The sequence below is a fragment of the Dipodomys merriami genome, unplaced genomic scaffold (genome assembly GCF_024711535.1).
Source record: "Dipodomys merriami isolate MVZ:Mamm:240054 unplaced genomic scaffold, mDipMer1.0.p SCAF_256, whole genome shotgun sequence".
Classification (NCBI taxonomy): Eukaryota; Metazoa; Chordata; class Mammalia; order Rodentia; family Heteromyidae; genus Dipodomys; species Dipodomys merriami.
Genome location: NW_027204004.1, coordinates 1,649,881 through 1,672,561, shown reverse-complemented (window position 1 = coordinate 1,672,561; position 22,681 = coordinate 1,649,881). Strand labels below are relative to the sequence as shown.

The following is a 22,681-nucleotide window of genomic DNA, read 5'->3' as shown; positions in this document are numbered from 1 at the left end:
GTGAGGCCATCCTAGAATGTGCACATTGAACACCTGGCACCATACACACTGCCATAGGCCGTACTGTTTCAACAAATAAATCCCACAATCACAAGTTATTATAATGCTGCATATGAAATCATTTTAAAATGACAAAAATGAGAAGCAAGCAAAATGTACTTTAACTGATTGTGAACTTTTCAGGGAGATTTAAGGATATTGGTGACATGGAAAAATAATAAAATTGGATGTGCAGAAGCCCCATGGCTGCAAAGTTGCTAGAGCCTGTGAGCTGTGAGATCCAGGGACAAAATCTCAGCCTCACCCCTGCTTATGCCACCAAGACGTCCTAGAGACCAATGACTCCCTGTGTTTCCTCCACCACCTATTCAGGACACAGAACATCCAGTCATGGATAGAAATGAGATGGTGCTGAGGGCCGAAGTGGCCAAGCAAGCTGAGCAATATGGTGACATGGCAGCCTGCATCAAGTCTGGAAGTGAGCAAGAAGTTGAATTACCTAATGAGGAAAGGAATCAACTCTCAGCTGCTTATTGGAACCCATAGGTCATCTTGGAGGGTAGTTTCAAGTATTGAGCAAAAGACAGAAGGTGCTGAGAAAAAGCAGCAAATCGTGTGAGAACACAGGAAGAATTGAGAACAAGCTAAGAGATATCTGCAATGATATACTGTCTCTTTTGGAAAAGTTCTTGATCCCTAATGCTCCACAAGCAGAGAGCAAAGTCTTTTATTTGAAAATGAAGAAAGACTGCTACCACATCATGTCTGAGGTTGCTGCTGGTGATGACAAGAAAGGAATTGTGAATCAGTCACTCCAAGCATACCAAGAAGTTTTTGAGATCAGCAAAAAGTAAATGCAACCAATGCATCCTATCAGATTGTGTCTGGCCCTTAACTTCTCAGTGTTCTATTATGAAATTCTGAACTCCCCAGAGGAAGTTTCCTTTCTTGAAAAGACAGCTTTTGATGAAGTCATTGCTGAACTTTATACTTTATGTGGGTTATGTTACTTCTATTTTAATTTCTGTATTTCCCATGTGTTTTCTGTTTGCTTGTTTCAGATTAGGAGAGTAGAGCCTGTTAACATTTAGTGAGTTATCCGTTTTTATCATGAGTTGGCCAGTATGACGATGTGGAATTTTTAAACAAGTTGGCATGTGCTTTGGTTCATGGTGACTTCACAAGTGCCAGTGTTGAAACTAATTCCATGTCTAAGTGAGGAAATCTTCCTACATATTGGTTTGTACTGGTGGAGAATAAGAGGGAAAATGGTTCCAGTCAAGGTGTAGTTATTGTGGGTATTATAAAGTTTTGGAGCACTGGTGGGGCTGTCACTCAAACAGATATTCCATGGCTTTTCCAAGTTACAATCATGTATTTCTGTGGAAGAGTCTATTTCAGTGAGCACACCTTTGACTACAGCACCAGAAGTTTTCTTTCAGACAAAGTTGTGACCCAATTAACTCTGGATAAGGGCAGAAACGGTTCACATTCCATTATTTGTGAAGTTACTGGTATTTGCTCAAACTATTTTTGCTACACATTTTATTTGTATTTCAATGTTTTAGACAACCTAAAACTGATTTAAAAGTAAAGGTGTAGAAAAAATGAACTGCTTGGTATTGACAATTCATGTATATTCAGCAAAGCCATAAACAAAAATCCGTATGTTTAGGAAATGGAAAGACTTGGAAAAAATTATATTAAGTTATTATATTAAAATTTATATTAAGCCCAAAGAAACTTAGGTCCGATAATTTCCCTTATTTGCAATAACTAGTATATGTCTGAGTCAAGCAGAAAAGGTCAGATAAATTGATGTTAGGGAAATGAACCCTAAGATATGTATTCAAATGTTTTTTTTTCCTTCATGTGATTGTTTCTAACACATTTACAATATTATTTCTTTGTTGCTTTGTATGTCCCTCCCCCATGTTATATCCTCTGCTATTTGAGATTGGTATAATTTGTGGAGGGGAAGGGAAAAAACAAATAGTTTAAATAGGGATATTGGTGGATCCATTGCAACAATGAGATGTTATGTGGAAGAAGTTAGGTGGAAAAATGAACTTTACAACTTTGGTAGGGGGAGAGCAGGATTGGGTTGAGGGGCGGGGGGAGGATGGGAAGGGATGGGAAGGGGAAACAAAAGAGGAGGCTACAATGCTTGATAAGAAATGTACTCCTTATCTTGCCCATGTAATTGAACCCCTCTGTACGGTATTTTCACAATAAAAAAAATCCTATGTATTTAACTTGATTTTAGATTCTTTTTCCTTCTGTGATTTTTTTCTTTTTTGCTATGTGCCTCAAACACATGTGTTGTTAAAAAAAAAAAACCAAGATTAAAGGGAAATAATATGATGGCCTTCTTTGTTTAATGTCTTTTGAAATTTTCATGAACAATCCAAGCATAATTTTTAAGAACACATGTATTAAGTTCATTTAAGTGGAATAAAACATTTTTGAATGGACTTTTCAACTACTTTCTCTATTATTTTTCATGTAAATCATTCTTTTGAGTTTGAATCTCCTCTAAGGAAATTGTACATTATTAGAACATTGTTCATTAGTCCCTTTTGGCAGGGAATAGGCTTTTACCGAGTTAAAGTACAAAGTTTATCATAACAAAAAAATTACTTATGTAACTACCAAACACCTCCCATATTCCCCATTCTCCTCGCACCTCAAAAACAAAAGTGTTTTTTTTTTCTCCTTTGAGGAGTGGAAAATTGGCCATTGAATAGCATTAACTGTAAATTCTATGCTTCCTAATCAGTTTTGGTTTTTCAGAACTTCTTGGTACAGTTTGCCTTCGATTTTTATCATTCTGTTTGTCAGGTACATAAGATTTCCTTCTTTTTTTAGCCTTCTGCCTTGTCACTTTTCTTGGTGGCTGTGTACTTTGGAAATGGAAACATGATCTTTCTGGCTCTACATACTCTCTAAGATCCTTTGGTCCTTTGCTTGCATACTATAAACTATTTCCAACATCCTCTACTGCAGCACATCTTACCTTACTTGATGAGATTGTGTATATCTTATAAACTCTATCCCAAATGGTCTGTCTGTCATTTTTGTCATTAAATGTTTCTTCTCCCAATAATGATGAGGCTGTTAAACCTAAATATCATCCTACAGAATATTTCCTTGGTACTTAACAAAAAACAGCGAACAAAAATGCCATTTGAAAAGGTACAGTTGTTTTTTCTTATAAAATGTAAGATCCTCTAGAGCAGGGGCAATATTTTCTGTATGTTCTATTGTGCCTAGTACAATATAAATGCTCAATAAATACTGATGGTTTGAGGCAAGAAAAAAAATCTTCCTTCTTTATTTGAAATACCAGCTAAACCAATTACTATTCTTGAGTTTGATATTGCTTTAAAATAAAAGTTTGCAGTTATGTTGAAGATAGTCAGACATAGAAACATACATTTATATTTATTTATATAAACACACACATATATTGCTTTGGTGTAAGCAGTAAGATTACATTTACCTAACTTAAAATATAAAATCAATGCTATATATAAATCAGTACAAACTCACCCAGTCAATTGAATCCACCCAGATTCCTTCATAAAACCCGTAAACTTATCAGATCTTTTGCACAAGTGTTAGCCCTTCTAACTAAGCTCATCTCAGAAGAAGCCATGATGGAAAAGAACCCAAGAGCGATATCAGGCACATAAAAGAGGTTAGATCTATTTTCAAAGAAGGGATATCAGTAAAATTATTAAATTATTTGGGATTGAAAACCAAAGAAATGAAGATCTCTACAAAGAAGGGGACTAAAAAGAAAGGAATTTAGTTCAGTCATAAACTGAAAACACAGTTCACCTTGATAGGAATAGCTTCTCTGACATATCAGCACTGTCAGTAGTTATTCCTAGTTCCACATTTGGTATTTGGGCTTCTCTCTGAAAAACATGGGGAGGTTATTTATGTAACAAAATAATCTCTTTTACTTCACTATCTATGCAGTGAGTGTTAATAGTTTTCCAAAGGACCTTTTGTGGTCACTAGGCCCCAGATGTAATATAAATAACAAGACTGATGTTCTTATAGGTAATCAAACTGAGTTCCATCCATTTGTAGGGTCTCAAGTAAGTTAGGAAGGAGAGAAATTAGAGAGGCCATTGCATTAAGAAAGTAACAACTAACACATTGAAAATATGCTTGTAGGGTCTTTTTTCAATTTTTAGCCTTTCCCTATAAAATTGTGTTAAGTCATAGGACGATGAGAATTTTTCAATTACAAAAATCATTTAGAGGCATGGACCTATTTTTGGTAAAGAAATAATGCATTTGTAGGACTGGAATTGAAAAAAAATGAAAGGAATTGGGGTAATAATGGAGCTTCCTGTTTTTAATTCCTCTTGCAGGACTTGAGAGCTTGAATGATCCTCCCTACTCAGGCTTAGAAGTTGCTGGACTACAGTTGTATCACTGGGCCTAGAAAGATTAGGCCTACACATTTATTTTGAGAAGAGCTGCTAGGGAGCTTAGGAAGTTAGGAATTCTCTGGTGATGCTGCATTATCAGTAAAGGAACTGTGTTGTCCCAAATGATGCCTGAGAATTCCTGACTGTGGCAAATGCCAGAGGTCAGGACACAAGCCTGGTTTCTAGAAGTAGCCCTGACTCTTCCCACACTCAGGACCTGGGATAACAAAGATTTATTCCAAAGTCTAATGGGTAACACATGGGAAGACAATATGACTTAGCTTAGAGTGATTGAGAGGAACTTTTAGGATCATAGAAGAGGGAGGAATTCACACTGGAATAGGGCATGCAAACAGAAAGACAAAAACACACTGGTTTGGCCCAAGCCATCAAGCTTCACAGAGACTCATCCTTCACTTCACACTTGCACCTCACCCACATTCCCCCGATCTCCCCAATCCATCATCAGTTTGAACAGTAATGGTGGTGAGGTGCCTTCTCTAAGACCACTCCTCCCACCCACAGGATTTTTTTCACTATTTAGCTGAACAAATTTTTAAAGAAAAGTTAATGGGAACACCATGAGTTGAAGCCACAATAGCAACAATGAACATCAAAGAAAAGTAAAGAACCTTAAAGGAAAGGAAAACTTGGGAAACAGCCAAAATCTACTTAAGATTTCAAAAATGGAATTTGGGCATTTCTGGGAAATTGTTAGATTTTTTTAAAAATTTAATTGGTGCAAGGATTTTGCTGTATATATAGCAATTTCTGTTACTTTATTGCAGTGTATACATTAATCATGAAAAATGATCCAAGAATCCGTTTAGTGCCTGCCAATACCTTTTTATATTGAACAGGGAGCTATTCCAAAATGTAAAGAAATCAGATATAATTTACATTCAACAGAACTTATCTTTTAAACAGAAACAGAAAGAAAAGTTTCATAACCTCTGCTACATTAGTAGATCTAAGAATTAAAAAGCCAACTTATTTCATGCTTCCAATACTTGTCCATTTCTCAGATAGTCTAACAATGTTTCAGGAGACACACAGTGATTTTCATTTAAAAAAAAAAAAAACAACTCACCTATGCTCATGTGAAGCTGGAGAAAACCTCCCCATGCATGATTGCAATCCTCAGAGAAAGGGCCTAGAACTGGTGGAAACCTACTTCCTCTTAGAGTGGCAAGATGCATTGTGGGAATTGTAGTCTATGTTACAGCACAGATCCTTTGAAAGTGCAGGGTTTTTATTTTTTTTCAAAGCAGGGCAAAGATCCTTCTGCGCATGTGCCTCCCCACCCACTGTGGGTATTTTCAGCCTGCAAATTCCAGTTTCATTCCCTTTGCCTTGCTGCTGGGAGTTTTCTCTTCTGTGAAGCTTGGGAGGTGTAACTTGAAAGGATCTCAGGCTGCAGAACCAATAACAGGTAGGAACTGTGAGCTGGATGCAAAACACAAGGCAAAATTGATCCTCCACATGTTCCTCCAGCATGAGGCTAATGATATGTTCAGAGCTCAAGAGTTTGTGCTGCCACAGCCCTTGTGCCTCCAGGTGCCAGAAACTGGCTTGCAATGTTCTGACAGCAAGTTGGGTGGTTCTCCAGAATAGGAGAAAATGTGCATTTATATTTCCATGACGGTGAAATTCTTCAGTTAACACGTGATTTTATTATCTTTGCCCAGGTGTAAGATGAGCATGGTAACAATTGTAGTAAAATTGTGAGGTCTGTGCCTGATTTCTGTACGTTTATATTGCAGTTGTTTTTTGGGGTTCTGTGTTGTTTCTCCTAGAGGTGTCTCTGCTCTTCTCCTACATTGTTAGCTTTCTTAGTACTCCTGGCTTTAGTTCACAAATGTTTGTACTAGACCTTTTTACTAGGAACAGGTATACATGAGATATTACAGTAGTGTGTGATGGTCCTGTTTTTTTTTTTTCTTTCTGTTAAGCAATGAAGCCTAGCAATGTTTGAAGGAGGATACGTTGTCAACTCTGACAAGCCCTACAGAGCAGAGGCAGAAAGGCAAAGGAAGGGCAAAAGGTTTTCAGATTCCTTGCTTTAAGCAAAGATTAGTTCTACTCCCTAGAGCACAAGACTCAGGTGGTACTATTTGCTCTAACACTCTCAATCACTTGATGCTGTTGGAAGGTTTATACTAACTAGTAGGAGGGGAAATGAACTTGCCTGAGGAATCAGTCAGAACCTAGTTCTCAGAAGGGACATGGAGCTGTGGTTTGTGGAGGAGGAATTATTGTCACAAGTGAATGTATCTATCTCTGTTCTTACTAATTTATTCAGCCTGTTCACACGATCAATTCTTGTACATGATCTCTCAAATGTCTCACCTGTGGATATACTGATAGTAGCCTTATAGCGTTGGTTTTTACCTGCAGTTAAGAAAGTGTCATCGAGTGTTACAGAAGGAAATTAAAGTACTGTGTCTTACTCAAAGTGGTATGTTTTTTAAATGTAACATATAACATAGTTTTAGGTAGTGTTCTCCATTTTATCTCAATCTTCTCAAAGAAGTATTATTTCACTTAAGAAAATCTTCATGGGAATTGAAGTCAATGAAGCTTGAACATTCCTTTAAAATATGTTAGTGAAACATGTTGATCCCTTTTTATCCTTTGCACTTCTTATGGATTTTCCTAGCATAAAATTTTACTAACATGGATATTCTCCACTTTATCTGTTCTTGACAAGTTACAATTTCTCCACTAGATTAATGAGCCTATTTTACATCATTTAAAATGAGAGACTGCCTAAATATGTATTCCAAAACAATTGTTCAATAGAATTTAAATACAATACAATAAAATGCTCTTTTTTGTGTGCTAGACCTGGTTCTTGGGCTCAAGCACTGGACATTGACCCTGAGCTTCTTTTGTTCCAGCCTAATGTTCTACCACTTAAGCCATATCTCCACTTTTAGGTATTTTAGTAGTGTATTGGAGATCAGTGACTTTCCTGCCCCAGCTGGCTTCAATCTGTGGTGCTCAGATCTCAGACTTCTGAGTAGCTAAGATTACAACCATGAGCCACCAGAGCCCAGTTACAAAATAAACTCTTTTAAATATAGATTATGTTTGTAATAAAATAATATGAAATAGAAGACTTTAAATTTAAAGGATGATAGTCTAAATCCCAAAACAAGAAGAAAATATCCCAACCTGAAATCTAGAACAATTGTCGTTTTGAGTATTTGAATGTGGATAATTAGCCTACAGAAATTTCTATGTATCTTTTTAAAAGTAAGAAGCCATTCTTGTGATGTGGAACAATCCAAAATGAATGTGCAAATATTGCTTTTCAGTGATTCATACTGTTCCTTAGCACAAACGACCTAACTGAAGTTTACAGAGTAGGTTTTCATATTTCATACATATCACTGTAAAGTTTGTTATTTTATATTAAGAGTTTCTAATCCATGTAGTTGTGTAAAAAAGAAAAACTCTGGATAGTAGCATTTCCTGTGTAAAAGCCAAACAATCAATATAAGAAAAAGCATATGAGTTTTTATCTTTTTATTTTTATAAGTCTGCATTTTGGGGTATCCTCAGCTTAGAATTTTGTGTTAGTATTATTTGTGCAACATAAGATTTTAATCTTCTGGTTCTTTAGCTGTGATGTTCTGTCACTCCTATGCTTAATATTTCTTGTTACATCTTCATTAAGCCCTTTATCTCAAGGAGAATGGCCACAATTCTTCATATGATTGTTTAGGAAAGTGAGCATTAGGGACTTCTCAAAACTTTATTTACATAATCCTTACTGATTATGTAAAGTAGGCTAACTGACAAATTTCAAGTTATTGCTGAAGGGTGCTCCAAGTACTTGGATGCAGGGAAATGTGCCATTTGAAAACCATTACTGAAATATTATAATACAAGTAATATGTATTGTATATATTTTCTTGTATAATTTTGGGGAAAAAGTATTGAGTTATAACCTATATTCTTTCCATGGAGTTTAAATGTATAAATGAATAAGATAGAGTACAAAAGCTCAATGGAGTCCTAGGATCCATTTTAATTAATAGAAAAATAGTTCATACAACCATAAATGTATTTCATTAATAACTAGTGGTATTGAAAGTTTGGATATTTGTTTTAATTATTCAATTATTTTTAGGAACCTTAGTTTTTATGAATTCTGTATGTATATTAACCTAGAATACTGTTTTTCTACCAACTAATGGACTGTGGAGTCATCTTCAGTGGAGCATTTAATACTCTACTTGAGACATCAAAGATTCTTCTCCCATAAGAAGGCTTTGTGCTTTTTCACTCCATGTATAATGTTTTGAGCAGGAAAATCTGAGGCATAATCACACAGGTTCTTTCCTGACTATGTCAATTGCCTTTTCTCTAAGCCATGCTTCCAGAATCTTCTCTTCATTGGCAACAGGAAGAAAGAATGAGAGGATCTCTGGTGAGTTGTTTTTTATTTCTCATTTTTCACATTCCATTTTAGGAAGCTATGTTTATCCAAGATTTAAAACAGAAAAAAAAATATTCACCTTCAAGAACATGTTCCTAAATAAGATAAAGATGGTTTTTAGAATGAGTAGATTATAAAATGTTACAGCCTGTCTTAGTTGAGGGCAGACTTGCTTAGATTTTTCTGATGTGAGAAAAAATAGTCACACTTGTTTTGTGATTCAATGCCATTGAGGGAGTCACTTGTTATGTAAAGTGGACATTTGCTGACAATTTGTCAGAGATCACCTCCTTATGACTAATGTTGAATTATGTTAAAGAGGTTTTACTGGAGTTTCTGAAATAGTGTGGTCACACACACACCTTCCAATGTTAGATATTACTTAGTAAGATATATGTAATTAAATTACCCTCCAATATTTCTTGGACTGCTTCCTGGTCTTTGACTACATAAAACTTGATGATATTTGATGATATAGTGTGTTGTCTTCCTAGAAAACCCTCTGTATTTTTCTTAAGGTGTCATCACAAGATATTTTTCTCTATTTACTCTCTTCATTCTGTTTCCTACTCATAAGCTTTCATCATTTCTCTCTTTCTCTCACTTTTTATATATTTTCCTGCCTGTGTGTTCATCTATTTCAGTCCCCCTTCTCTCCATCTGTCTCTCACCATTTTGCAAATGCTGTATCTGGGAACTTGTTTTACTGATCAATTTTCCTTTGCTGACATAGTTCTTTGAATTGAAATTTTCTTACCCCCTTTTTTTTTATGTCTGAGATGAAGGTTTGTTGTGATGCATGTTGGTGTCTAAATTCAAAACTAATGGGATACACCTACCTAATTCTCCACTGTGCCTTTCTTGTGCTAGTGTTGAAACAGGAACTCACAGGCCTCACATCCTGTCAGCTTCCTCCTTCACTGTTGGAACTACTTGTTCTTAAAAAAAATCTTTTTGCATTGTAAAATAGTTTACAGAGGGGTTACAGTTAAGTGATTATATTTCCTAGGGAGCATTGTTACCTGCGCCTTTGTCTTTCCTCTACCATTTCTTTCCTCCTAACCTCTGCAATCCCTCCCACCCTCCCTCACACAAATGGTAAAGTTTGTTTTCAACCTAGTGCCTTTTTTTTTTTCTTGGTCCGGTTGTGGGGCCTGAACTCTGGGACTGGGACTTGTCCCTCAGCTCTTCCCACTTGAGCCACAGCGCCACTTCCAGCTTTTTTTTGTTTTTGCTTATGTGGTGCTGAGGAATCGAACCCTGGGCCTCATGCATGCAAGGCAAGCGCTCTACCACTGATCCACTTTCCCAGCCCCCAACCTAGTGTCTTGTACATCTCATTGTTACAATGGGTCATTGTTATAATTAAACCTTTTGTTTTTCTTTCCTTCCTATCGCCAAATTATAAAAATGTATATACAAGATGCATGGCACTGCAAAAAAAAATACAGTGATAACAGAGGTTATACCGTGGGGGAAGAACATACCAAAGGAACAAAGAAAATCACATAGTACATTATAAGTACATTAAAAACAATAGCAAGAAACAAAAACCACCCGGGTTCCTGTCTTAGTGCTCATTTTACTTCATATCATCTTATATGGTTATATATTTGCTGTTGACTATTTCTGCTTGTCCTACACATGTATTAGTTATTTCAAATAAGGGATACCATGGGACCTGTGATTCTTTGGGCCTGGCTTACTTCACTTAATACAAGGTTTTCCAAGTCTTTCCATATCCTAATAAATGGGGTGATGCCATTATTTCTGATGGAGGCATAGAAAAGGATTGTGTGAGTGTGTAGGTGTGTGTGTGTGTGTGTGTGTGTGTGTGCGTATATATACATACATATATGTATAAATACATATTATGTATATATGGATATATACATATCATATTTTCTTGATTCACTCATCTACTGAGGGGCATCGAGGTTGGTTCCATATCTTAGCTATGGTAAATAAAGTTGCAATAAACATAGGTGTGCTGGTGGCTTTAGTATTCCCTTGTTTGTAATCTTTGGGTAAATACCCTAAAGTGTGATTGCTGGGTCAAAGGGGATCACTATGTGCAGTCTTTTGAGGAACCTCCAAACTACTTTCCAAAGTGATTGAACAAGTTTACACTCCCACCAACAATGCAATAGGGTTCACTTTTCTGTCCGCATCCCCTCCAGCATCTGTTGTTATTAGTGTCCTTCATTATAGCCATTCTATCTTGGGTGACGTGGAATTTCAAGGTTGTCTTAATTTGCATTTCTTTTTGGCTAGAGAAGTTGAGGCTTTTTTTGGTTTTTTAGTTTTTTTTTTAAAGAATGAAATTGCTCCATTTGTTAGGAAATGGAAAGACTTGGAAAAAATTATACTAAGTGAAGTAAGCAAGGCCCAAAGAAACGTAGGTCCTATGTTTTCCCTTACTTGCAATAACTAGTATATGTCTGAGACAAGCAGAAACTATCAGATAAGTTGATTTTAGGCGAAATGAACCCCGTTAAGGATTCGAATATATTTTCTTTCTTGTAATTGTTTCTAACATATTTATAAGTTGAGCCTTTTTTAAAAAAATATGTCTTTTGGCCATTCTTATCTCCTCTTCAGATTAGATTCTTGTTAAGTCTTTAGCCCACTTATTTATTGGGCAGTTGTTTCTCTGAGGATTTGTTGTTGGGGATTTAATTTCTTGAGTTCTAAGTATATTTTAGATATGAGACCCATGTTCATTTTATGTCAAGTGAAGATCTTCTCCCAATCTCTGGGCTTTGTATTGATCTTGTTAGCAATGACCTTTGCCATGCAGAAGCTCTGCGGTTTCATGCAATCCTATTTGTCCAACCTTTCTTTGATTTGTTGTGTTTCTGGGTCTCTATTAAGAAAATTTTGGCTGGTTACAAGTATCACTAGAGTTTTTCCTATTCTTTTCTGTAATGTTTATTAGGGTGTTTGCTTTGAATGTGCGGTTTTTGATCCTTTTGGATTTGATTCTTTGTGCAGGGTTATATATACAGATCTAGCTTTAGTTTTCTGCAGGTTATGAACCAACTTTGCTACCACCATTTACTGACGAAGTTGTCTTTCCTCCATTCTATATTTTAGCTCCCTTCTCAAAGTTTAGGTGGATATAGGTCTGTGTGTTCATTTCTGGGACTTCAGTCCTATTCCAGTGGTCCTCAAGTTTGTTCTTGTGCAATTACCAAGCTGTTTTGATTACTATCGCTTTGTAGTACTGTATGAAATTTGTTAGTGATATTCTACCAGCATTGTTTTTTCTGGTATGGATCGTTTTTGCTATCTGGGGACTTTTATTGTTCCATATATATTTCTGGATTGCTTTTAATATTTCATTGAAGAATGAGGTTGGACAATTGATAGGTGTAGATAGCCTTTGGAAGTATTGTCATTTTCACAATTTTGATTCTCCCATTCTGGGAGCATGGTAGGTTTTCCCACTTCCTAAGTTGTGCTTTAATTTCCTTTTTGGCATTATCATTTGAGCCACACCTCCTCCAATCTGTTGATTAGCTGCTTAATTTGAGTTGTCTACCCAGTTGCCTGGTTTCCAGCCTCCTTAGTAACTAGGGGAGGATCAGCATCTTGAGCCAGAAGCACTTGTTTTAATTGCATGAATATTTATCATTAACAGTTAATTGGATACTACAATAAAGTTAGATTATTGTTAACAGCATATGTAAAATTAATATTCAACCTAAGCTCCAGTATTTCATGTTTCAATTAAGTGATGTATTTTATTTTTAATAATTGTAGCTGTTCTTCTAACTGTGCTACATTTTCTTCACTAACTTTATGATCACACAACTCCATGAAGAAATTGTTTCAAATTTAATTGAATTTATTGTTATAGTGGTGATGTATGGGGAGACTACCATTTCCTGGGCCAGGTATTGAGTACATTTCCTTTCATGCTGTGTCTTCCATATCCTCACTCTCTCCCAATGTTTCCCTTCCATCTTGACTCATGATTTGTATAGCTTACACTCATCATTGCCTAATGACCTCCACAGATGCGCTTTTTGCCCCATTTCCTTCTAGTTCTCTGGCTTTCCCCCACTCTCCAGAAGAGATCCCTGTGAATACACCATACATATATTTAAACTTTTTTTTTGCCAAACCTGGGGCTTGAATTTGGAGCCTGTCCTGGGCACCATTCCTGATCTTGGTTTGGTCAAGTCTACAACTCTACCACCTGAGCCACAGTGCCATTTCCTAATTTTTCTGTTTATGTAGTGCTGAGGAATGGAACCTAGAGCTTCATGCATGGCAGGCAAGTACTCTAACACTTAGCCATATTCCCAGCCCCAAAGTATTTTTTTGATTTCAAAGGTGAAGTAAGAAAGAGGCTACATTTAATATTCTATAAATCACAATGAAGGAATACATTTCTTTGAGATCCATTTTAATGTCCCTGTATTTATTTCACTCATAGAATACTACAAATATATCTTTTAATTTTCATGTATTTATAACATAATTTTAATTTTTCATATTGGTTTCTACACCATTTGTCTTCTGATTTACTAGTAATCTTGGAATATGTGTCTTGATAAATGTAACACTATCGTGTTTTGTTTTTTAAGTTTAAGATAATGGCATCCATGTGTGTGTTTGTGCTGATTTTTTTGTCTGGTTGTTATGTCAGGTAGTAAGAGGAGTATTAGTTCTGCAATAGTAATGGTAGATTAAAGTATTAAACCTGCATGGTCTTTTAAACATGTCTTTCTACACTTTGCTTTTCAGTATAAATTTTTATTATCATAATGTATAATCTGTCTGTTATTATCAATCTGTATCAGTGGTCAAATATTTTGGGCTGATGCTTATTTCCTACATATTATCACTATTTGTATTTATCATCATTAAATTTTGCTCATGGTATCTTTGTATAGTTTTTAAAATTTTTATTTCTCTCTAGTCCATGACTTTGGATTGCTCATTAAGTTTTCTTTCTTCTGTTCATGTCAGACAGTGCCTTATATATTTACTATATTTTACAATATAAATATGGTCTTATTTTGATGGACATTTTGCTATTTAATATCTGTTTGTCTCATCTGATATTTATTTCTTATTTCGCTTCTATGTAACCTGCACACACCTCAAATTCACCGTAAATCACCTCTCATATAAGCTGCAGGCATTGTCCTGTACACTGTGAATTACCTCTGATACCATTACAAATTAAATCTGATGTAAATAGTTGTTATAGTGCATTGTTCTTAGGATAAAAATAAGACTGCATGCTTAATACAGTTGCCCTACTTTTTCAAAGATTTGGTTCTATGTTCCATTGAATTTGTGCAACTCAAAATATGCAAGGACTGCAAGGTTTTTACAAAGGGTCTTATTAATATTCTTCATACAAAAATAAGCAGACATTTCATGTAAAGAACAAAGGCCATACTCTGTCGGAAGCATAGAGCTTCAGCAGAAGTAAAATGTGCAAGAAAATTGTTATACTTTAGAACTGCAAGAAAATGAACTTTCTACACTGTAGGCTTCTTTGTTGGGAACACAAAGGAAATTCACTTGCTGGATGCATTTTTACTAGGAACATTAAACTTTACAATATTATCATACTAGTAACATATAGCATAATATAGTTACTTTTCAATGGAATTGAATGGAATGTATAACCTTTCTATTCCCCTTTTAAATTTTTGTAGAAATAATTCTTTAAACTCAGACCCCCTTATTTGCGAGGCAAATTCATTGATCTACATGCAGGATTCACAAACTTTGTTTTTAATACACTTATGTGTTTGTATATTGAATTTGCATTCCTTATGAATTATGAGTATGATACTATAAGTTTTCTTTTCACAAGAGAAATTACATACAATGTTTTCTATACATTCTTTTACCTACACATGTACCATTCCTTTAACTACACATTTAGCTTTTTAATAATCTTGTCCTCTGTGTAGATCTATGTTAGCAATTTTTTTTTTTCTCTTGATGCAGAATAAATTTTTTTGGTATGGTTGTCGGGCCTGATCTCTGACCCTGCGCCCTTTCCCTCAACTCTTCAGCTCAAGGCTAGGCCCTTATCACTTGAGCCACAGTGCCACTTCTGGCTTTTTTCTTTTTTGCTTATGTGGTGCTGAGGAATCGAACCCTGGGCCTCAAGCATTCAAGGCAAGTGTTCTACCACTGAGCCAGCCACCTTCCCAGCCCCTCAGAATAATTTTTATAGCACTTAAAATGAACATGTGTTAATAATGCATTATCTTTCCCTAGGAATACCTTCAAGCTATATTGTTAGAAGAGGCCTTTTGTCCAATGGATTGTGTATTGAAGTCTATTTTCTTTAAACACTGTATATATATATATATATTTTTTTTTTCTTTTTGTGTGTTAGTCATCATTCACCTCTGATATTGTCAAGAATGACTGCATTCCTTTTAGACAGTGTACAACAAATTAGTGCAGTAATTTATTCTAAATCTTAAAACTACTATATTTTTTAGATCATGTCCCAATTCATAGTTTTTATTCCCTATCCTTCTTGTGGTGGTCATATTTCACATTTTTGGGGATCATCTTGAGCGTTCCTTAAGCCTCTATCCATTTACATCCATCCTTCAATGAAGGCCTATTAAAATGCAAAGCTGATTAAGAAACATTTTATGGTAATAAGTAAGTATTTGTTGTGGTAGGAAGTAGTCAATGTTCACAGACGTTCATGCTGGCAATTCGTTTTTACATATGAAGGAAACATATGGCTATCTATGACCATACTTTTATATCTAGAAATTTAATAACAAAAATGATTAACATCGGATGTTTTATTGGGAGAACTAAGTCAAATCTTATGAGAGCCAAATAATTCATTTACTATTTTTTGAATAATTTTACTCCTTCTAACATTCACCTGAATACAGTGCTTTACATAGCTCTATGAATGTGTTATGTATTCCATATGATGTAATGACCATGTTGTGACTCTTTATGAGAGCACTATTTAATAGAAAATCTAAATAGTATTGTCAGTGAAGCAGAATATGAAAATGCAGAAAATATATTTATTTACTCATTGTTACCCAGATATGTAGTAAATATTACCAAAATATGCTAAACACAGACTTTCAGACTCCTACTCATACTTATTGTTGTCTTGCTAGGTTATTAGCTTATTAGAACTGTTTTCTTGTCTTTATTGCTGGAACCAGAAATGTGTTCTCATGTGTTAGAAAAACTTTGTATGTGTAATTACCAAGTTACTATGGAGGCAAATATTTCTACTTTGATTATATATTCTCTCATTTTATAAATAACACAGAAAGTTCCAACCACATTCTGTAATACAAAAGCACACATGTTGAAGAATGAAATTCTAGCTTTGGTGTTCTCATGACTCAGAGATTGATGGAATGCACCCTTACAGAAATTGGTGTCATTTGATGATGTGGCTGTGGAATTCAGCTGGGAGGAGTGGCAAGAATTGGATATTTCTCAGAGGACCCTGTATAGAGATGTGATGCAGGAAACCTATAGCATGCTGGTGTCCTTAGGTGAGCCAAAAATATCACATTAACTTGAAAAGTTAAGTAGGGCTTGACCTCTGGTGGTTGGTACAGTGCCTCAGCTCTTCAGTTCAAGGTGAGCACTCTATCACTTGAGCATCAGTGCCTTTTGAAACTTTCTGGTGGTTAAATTGGAGATAAGTATCTCACAGCTTTCCTACTAGGGCTGCCTTTGTATGGCAATCCTCAGATCACAGCCTACTGAGTAGCTAGGATTACAGGTGTGAACCAGTGGTGCCCAGAAAATTATACATATTCTGAGGCAATTTTATTTTCATTGTTTAAGAATCCAAATCAGCAGTTTGACAAAAGTTCCAAACTATCTTCCGTAAAGAGGAGACTGTCTTCCCAAACTTGAGGTGATTATTGTGGGTGGATATACAATCTAGAAAACACATACATACATACATACATAAATACATACATACATACACACCTATTTATTATTATTGGAAGTATGAACTGGAAATCAATTTAGAGGGAGTATTTATAATCCAAACCTAGTACTATATGTAGTGGTTCATGCCTGTAATTCTTAGGAGTCTGAAATCTGAGGCTTTCAGTTTGAAGCAAAAAATGCCAGTGAAGTCTCCATGAGACTCTTATCTCAAGATAACTACTCTTAAACTGGAAGTGGAGCTAGGACTCAAACTAATAGAATGCTAACCTTGATGAAAAGAATTGCATTCAAGTCACACAACCTGCAAAATTAATTCAAACCTCAGGGAGATTCAACCATGCAGCCAGTGAGAAATGAAAGAAGATTTAGGAGAAACCTTGTTAACAGGATATCTGAAATCTTAAAACAATTTTGACACAGCATGAGCAATAGGTCTTTACTCTTATTAACAGGGCACACTGGTCCTAAACCTCAATTGATTGTCAAGCTGGAGCAAGATGAAGAGCCATATATTAGAGAAGCCTCAGACAAGAATTTCTTAGGTGAGTTAAAGCATCTTGCAAAATTATCTCGGATCCAGAACCAAATTGGTAAACTCGTCTTGCTATGTACTGACCAATAATATTCCTAATTCCCTTGAGTCCCATGTGTAGCAGAGGACTAGGTGATCTTTGTGTTAGATTTGTGAATCAAAAATGCATGTAGATGCACACTGAACTGTGTAGGGCAGTAAAGGTAAAGTTAGCATTTCTTTCTCGTGGAAATTATTTTGAAAAACGAAAATTAGAAATGTGAAAAATGAGATTTAGTTTTCTTTGAAACTAGTAGTAGGCAGGTATAGCAAATGAATATGCCAAGGCTGCTATCCTCTGATAAGAATGAGGAGGGTAGAGGCCAGGATACAGAACCAAAGCTTTCAGTCTAGAGAGAATGATTACCTAGGTGGTGAGCTGATGTGGCTTTAGTTCATTAGTCTGAGGGTTTAAAAGTGTGATGAGATTCTGTCTAAGATGGAGGGAAACAAATTTGAAAATTTCTAAAGATACTTAAAATAATTCACAGTGAGAACTTATAACTGAAGAAATGTGGAAATAAACTTTATTCTCAGGTGAAAGGAAAAGGTTTGTATAAAAAACGTACAATCTCCAAAGTTAGAAACTAATGTTCTCCTAATGTTTGAGAAGTAAAGTAGACATATAAATTATTTTAAGAAAATAAACAATACAAAGTATCTATTCCCCTAAGATCAAACAGAGCAATTTTTTGGGAAAAAAAACGAAGAATGCTACATATTAAATTATACAGGTTAAAAAGCTAGCAGTAAATAGTTTCGTGATTTGTGTAAATAATTCCTCTGACATCAAAAAGAAGAAAAATCTGAAACACAGAAAAACATTTTCCATCATAAACTGTCAGTGTTACTCTTTTTTTTATTGTGAAAATACTGTACAGAGGGGTTATAATTACTTGGGCAAGTTAATGAGTACATTTCTTATCAAGCATTGTTGCCTCCCCCTTTGTTTCCCGTTATCATCCCTTCCCATCATTCCTCTCCAGTCCCCGCATCCAGCCAAAGGTGTAAAGTTCATTTTTCGACATAACATCTTGTACAGCTCATTGTTGAAATGGGTCCACCCTCCCCTCAACAAATTATATCTACATCAAATACAGTAAAAATAGGGGTTATACCATGGGTGAGGGACAAATAAGGCAACAAAGAAATATATATATATATGTTAGAAACAATAGCAAGCAAGAAAAAAAAAGCATTTGAGTCCTTATCTTGGGGTTCGTTTTGCCTAACATCAACTTATTGACCATTTCTGCTTGTCTCAGATATATACTAGTTATTGCAAATAAGGGGAACCATGGGACCCATATTTCTTTGGGCCTGGCTTTCTTCACTCAATATAATTTTTCCAAGTCTTTCCATTTCCAAACAAATGGAGCCAGATCATTCTTTCCGATGAATGCATGGAATTCCATTAAGTATATATACCACATTTTCTTGATCCATTCATCTACTGAGGGGCATTTGTGTTGCTTCCTTATCTTAGCTATGGTAAACAATGCTGCAATAAACATAGTTGTGCTGCTCAGCATACCCTTAGTATGGTCTTGTTTATGATCATTTGGGTAAATGCACAGAAATGGGATTGCTAGGTCATAGGGGAGCTCTATGTGGAGTCTTTTGAGGAGCCTCCATTCTATTTTCCAAAGTAGTTGAACAAGTTTACACTCCCAACAATGCAGTAGTGTTCCCTTCTGTCTATATCCCCTCCAGCATCTGTTGTTATTAGAGTTCTTGATTATAGTAGACCAGTGGTAGAGTGTTTGCCTTGCATGCATAAGGCTCTGGGTTCGATTCTTCAGCACCACATAAGCAGAAAAAACTGGGAGTGGTGCTTTGGCTCAAGTGGTAGAGAGTTAGCATTGAGCTGAAGAGCTGAAGGACAACACTAGGCCTGGAGTTCTTCCCAGGTTTAAGGGTGTAAGGAAGAGTATTACTTTCTTAATCAATACATTGTAGTGAAAGAAATTTATTTCTCATAAATTAATTCCTACTTTAATATTTTAAAATATGTAATAGTTAAGATGGAAAAATGTCTTTACCTTTACATTAAGGAGTATTTGGATCTTATTTATGTTTTTTCTCCTTTATATGACTCATTTTAGATGTTCAAAAAATGGAGCATGTGATAAAGACTTACCAGGAAGGTTCAGATGAATGTCTGCATGACGTAGCTGTCACAAATATTAACACAATAGAGCAAAGAGTGAGATTAGTGACGAATTCTAACTTGACCTCAAAACAAAAGCCGTATGTGAATAGGAATGGTGAGAACTCCTTAAGGATGACGACAGACGAGTTCATTCAGTGTCAGAACATGCTCCACTACAGTGAGCCTGGTAAGATGCCGGCTGCATATATGTCTGGTGTTTCTCCTGTAGTTAAACAATCACTTAGATATTCAGAGGCTTTTAGTCAAAATTATTATGGTCCATATTTTGAATATGGAGGAGAGAAGATATTAAATTCAGATATGATATTCTTTCCCCATAATTGGTTTTGTGTCAGAGATCCTGCCTCTAACCATAATGAATACAGAGAAGAATATGATAAGTCTGCTCTTCTTGCCCAAGAACTTTGTCAGGGAGGGAGGTTTCCAGTCACTATGCATCAGAAAAGAGACACAGGAGAGAGTCCGTATAGAAGTAGTGAATGTGAGAAATCATTCAGTAAGGATTTATACCTTACAAAACCTGAGAGGAAATATCCAGAGAAGCCTGATGTGCATAAGCGATTTGCAAAATCTATCTTTAAGAAATCAGAACTAAATTCTGACCAACCTAAAACAACAGCAGAATTGAAACCCTATGAATACAAAGAACGTAGGAAATTTTCCACTCAAAAGTCAGGTCTCAGAAGGCATCACAGAACTGACAAAGAACTGAAGTTTGACGAATGCAACAAATGTGGAAAATCATTTAGAATGAAGTCATACATCATTTCGCATCAGAGAACATACACAGGAGAGAAATCTTATGAATGTGACAAATGTGGAAATTATTTCAGACAGAAGTCAGAACTTACTGTTCATCAGAGAACTCATACAGGAGAGAAACCTTATGAATGTAATGTGCGTGAAAAGTCTTCCACCTGTAAGTCACACCTTACTGTTCATCAGAGAACACACACAGGAGAGAAACCTTATGAATGTAACAAATGTGGAAAGTATTTCAGATTAAAATCACGCCTTACTGTTCATCAAAGAAAACATACAGGGGAGAAACCTTATGAATGTAATGTGTGTGAAAAGTCTTTCACCCATAAGTCAGACCTTACTGTTCATCAGAGAACACACACAGGAGAGAAACCTTATGAATGTAATGTGTGTGAAAAGTCTTTCACCCATAAGTCAGACCTTACTGTTCATCAGAGAACACACACAGGAGAGAAACCTTATGAATGTAACAAATGTGGAAAGTATTTCAGATTAAAATCACACCTTACTGTTCATCAAAGAAAACATACAGGGGAGAAACCTTATGAATGCAATGTGTGTGAAAAGTCTTTCACCCATAAGTCAATCCTTACTGTTCATCAGAGAACACACACAGGAGAGAAACCTTATGAATGTAATGTGTGTGAAAAGTCTTTCACCCATAAGTCACACCTTACTGTTCATCAGAGAACACACACAGGAGAGAAACCTTATGAATGTAACAAATGTGGAAAGTATTTCAGACAGAAGTTTCACCATACTCTCCATCAGAGAATACACACAGGAGAGAAACCTTATGAATGTAATGTGTGTGAAAAGTCTTTCACCCATAAGTCACACCTTACTGTTCATCAGAGAACACACACAGGAGAGAAACCTTATGAATGTAACAAATGTGGAAAGTATTTCAGATTAAAATCACACCTTACTGTTCATCAAAGAAAACATACAGGGGAGAAACCTTATGAATGCAATGTGTGTGAAAAGTCTTTCACCCGTAAGTCAATCCTTACTGTTCATCAGAGAACACACACAGGAGAGAAACCTTATGAATGTAATGTGTGTGAAAAGTCTTTCACCCATAAGTCAGACCTTACTGTTCATCAGAGAACACACACAGGAGAGAAACCTTATGAATGTAACAAATGTGGAAAGTATTTCAGACAGAAGTTTCACCTTACTCTCCATCAGAGAACACACACAGGAGAGAAACCTTATGAATGTAATGTGTGTGAAAAGTCTTTCACCCATAAGTCACACCTTACTGTTCATCAGAGAACACACACAGGAGAGAAACCTTATGAATGTAACAAATGTGGAAAGTATTTCAGACAGAAGTTTCACCTTACTCTCCATCAGAGAACACACACAGGAGAGAAACTTTATGAATGTAATGTGTGTGAAAAGTCTTTCACCAGTAAGTCAGACCTTACTGTTCATCAGAGAACACACACAGGAGAGAAACCTTATGAATGTAACAAATGTGGAAAGTATTTCAGATTAAAATCACACCTTACTGTCCATCAAAGAAAACATACAGGGGAGAAACCTTATGAATGTAATGTGTGTGAAAAATCTTTCACATGTAAGTCAAACCTTATTGTTCATCAGAGAACACACACAGGAGAGAAACCCTATGAATGTAACAAATGAGGGACGTATTTAAGATTAATGTCACGTATTTAAGGTTACGGTCCATCAAAGAACACACAGGAGAGAAACTTTATGAATGTAACAAATGTGGAAAGTATTTCAGACAGAAATTTCACCTTACTGTTCATCAGAGAATACGCACAGGAGAGAGACCTTATGAATGTAACAAATGTGGAAAGTCCTTAATCCGGAGTTCATACCTCAGGAAGCATAAGAGAATCCACCCACATGAGAAACCTTAGGAATATGATAACTATGGAAAGACTCACCTGGAAGGAAAATAAGTTTGCATGATAGAACAAAAACCTGATAGAAGCCTTGTGAATGTAGCAAATGTGCAGCCTTTTAGCAAGAAGGCATAACTCATGGTTCCAAATTGAATGTACACAGGAGAAAAATCTTATGAATAAAAAATGTGGAAATTTTCGAGAAGTTATAGTTAAATTTTCATCGGAAAACACACAGGAGAAAATGAAACAAGTATCAAAAAAGTCCTTCACTTAGTAATCATGCAGGGATGAGTGTTTATAGAGCACAGACAAGAAAGACAAGGTATGAATAATACCAATGTAGAAAATCCCACTTCGGCAGCATAGCACAGTGTTTATCAGAGAACTGAATCTCATAGGAGAAAAGAAAACTTACAGGTCTAACAAATATGCAATTTTAATAGAAGTCAGTCCTCA

General features: G+C 35.8%; 1 protein-coding gene and 1 pseudogene across 1 annotated transcript; both read left to right on the top strand.

Annotated features, from left to right (window-relative positions):
• The first annotated feature begins 390 nt into the window (after positions 1–390).
• Positions 391–5,033, top strand: LOC138836735 (14-3-3 protein zeta/delta pseudogene; annotated as a pseudogene).
• Positions 5,034–19,523: 14,490 nt separating this feature from the next.
• Positions 19,524–21,995, top strand: LOC138836734 (zinc finger protein 665-like). Its single transcript, XM_070035413.1, has 3 exons — positions 19,524–20,477; positions 20,685–21,253; positions 21,338–21,995. The coding sequence occupies exons 1-3, from the start codon at positions 19,524–19,526 to the stop codon at positions 21,993–21,995; spliced, it is 2,181 nt and encodes a 726-aa protein (XP_069891514.1).
• The last annotated feature ends 686 nt before the right edge of the window (positions 21,996–22,681 follow it).

What these genes read in the sequence shown, in the direction of transcription:
- LOC138836734 (XM_070035413.1), top strand. Translation starts at nt 19,524, where the DNA reads ATGGAGCATGTGATAAAGACTTACCAGGAAGGTTCAGATGAATGTCTG. An exon ending in AGAAACCTTATGAATGTAAT is followed by an intron (nt 20,478 to 20,684) that starts GTGCGTGAAAAG and finishes TCAGACCTTACT; the next exon opens with GTTCATCAGAGAACACACAC. An exon ending in AAATGTGGAAAGTATTTCAG is followed by an intron (nt 21,254 to 21,337) that starts ATTAAAATCACA and finishes AAAGTCTTTCAC; the next exon opens with CCGTAAGTCAATCCTTACTG.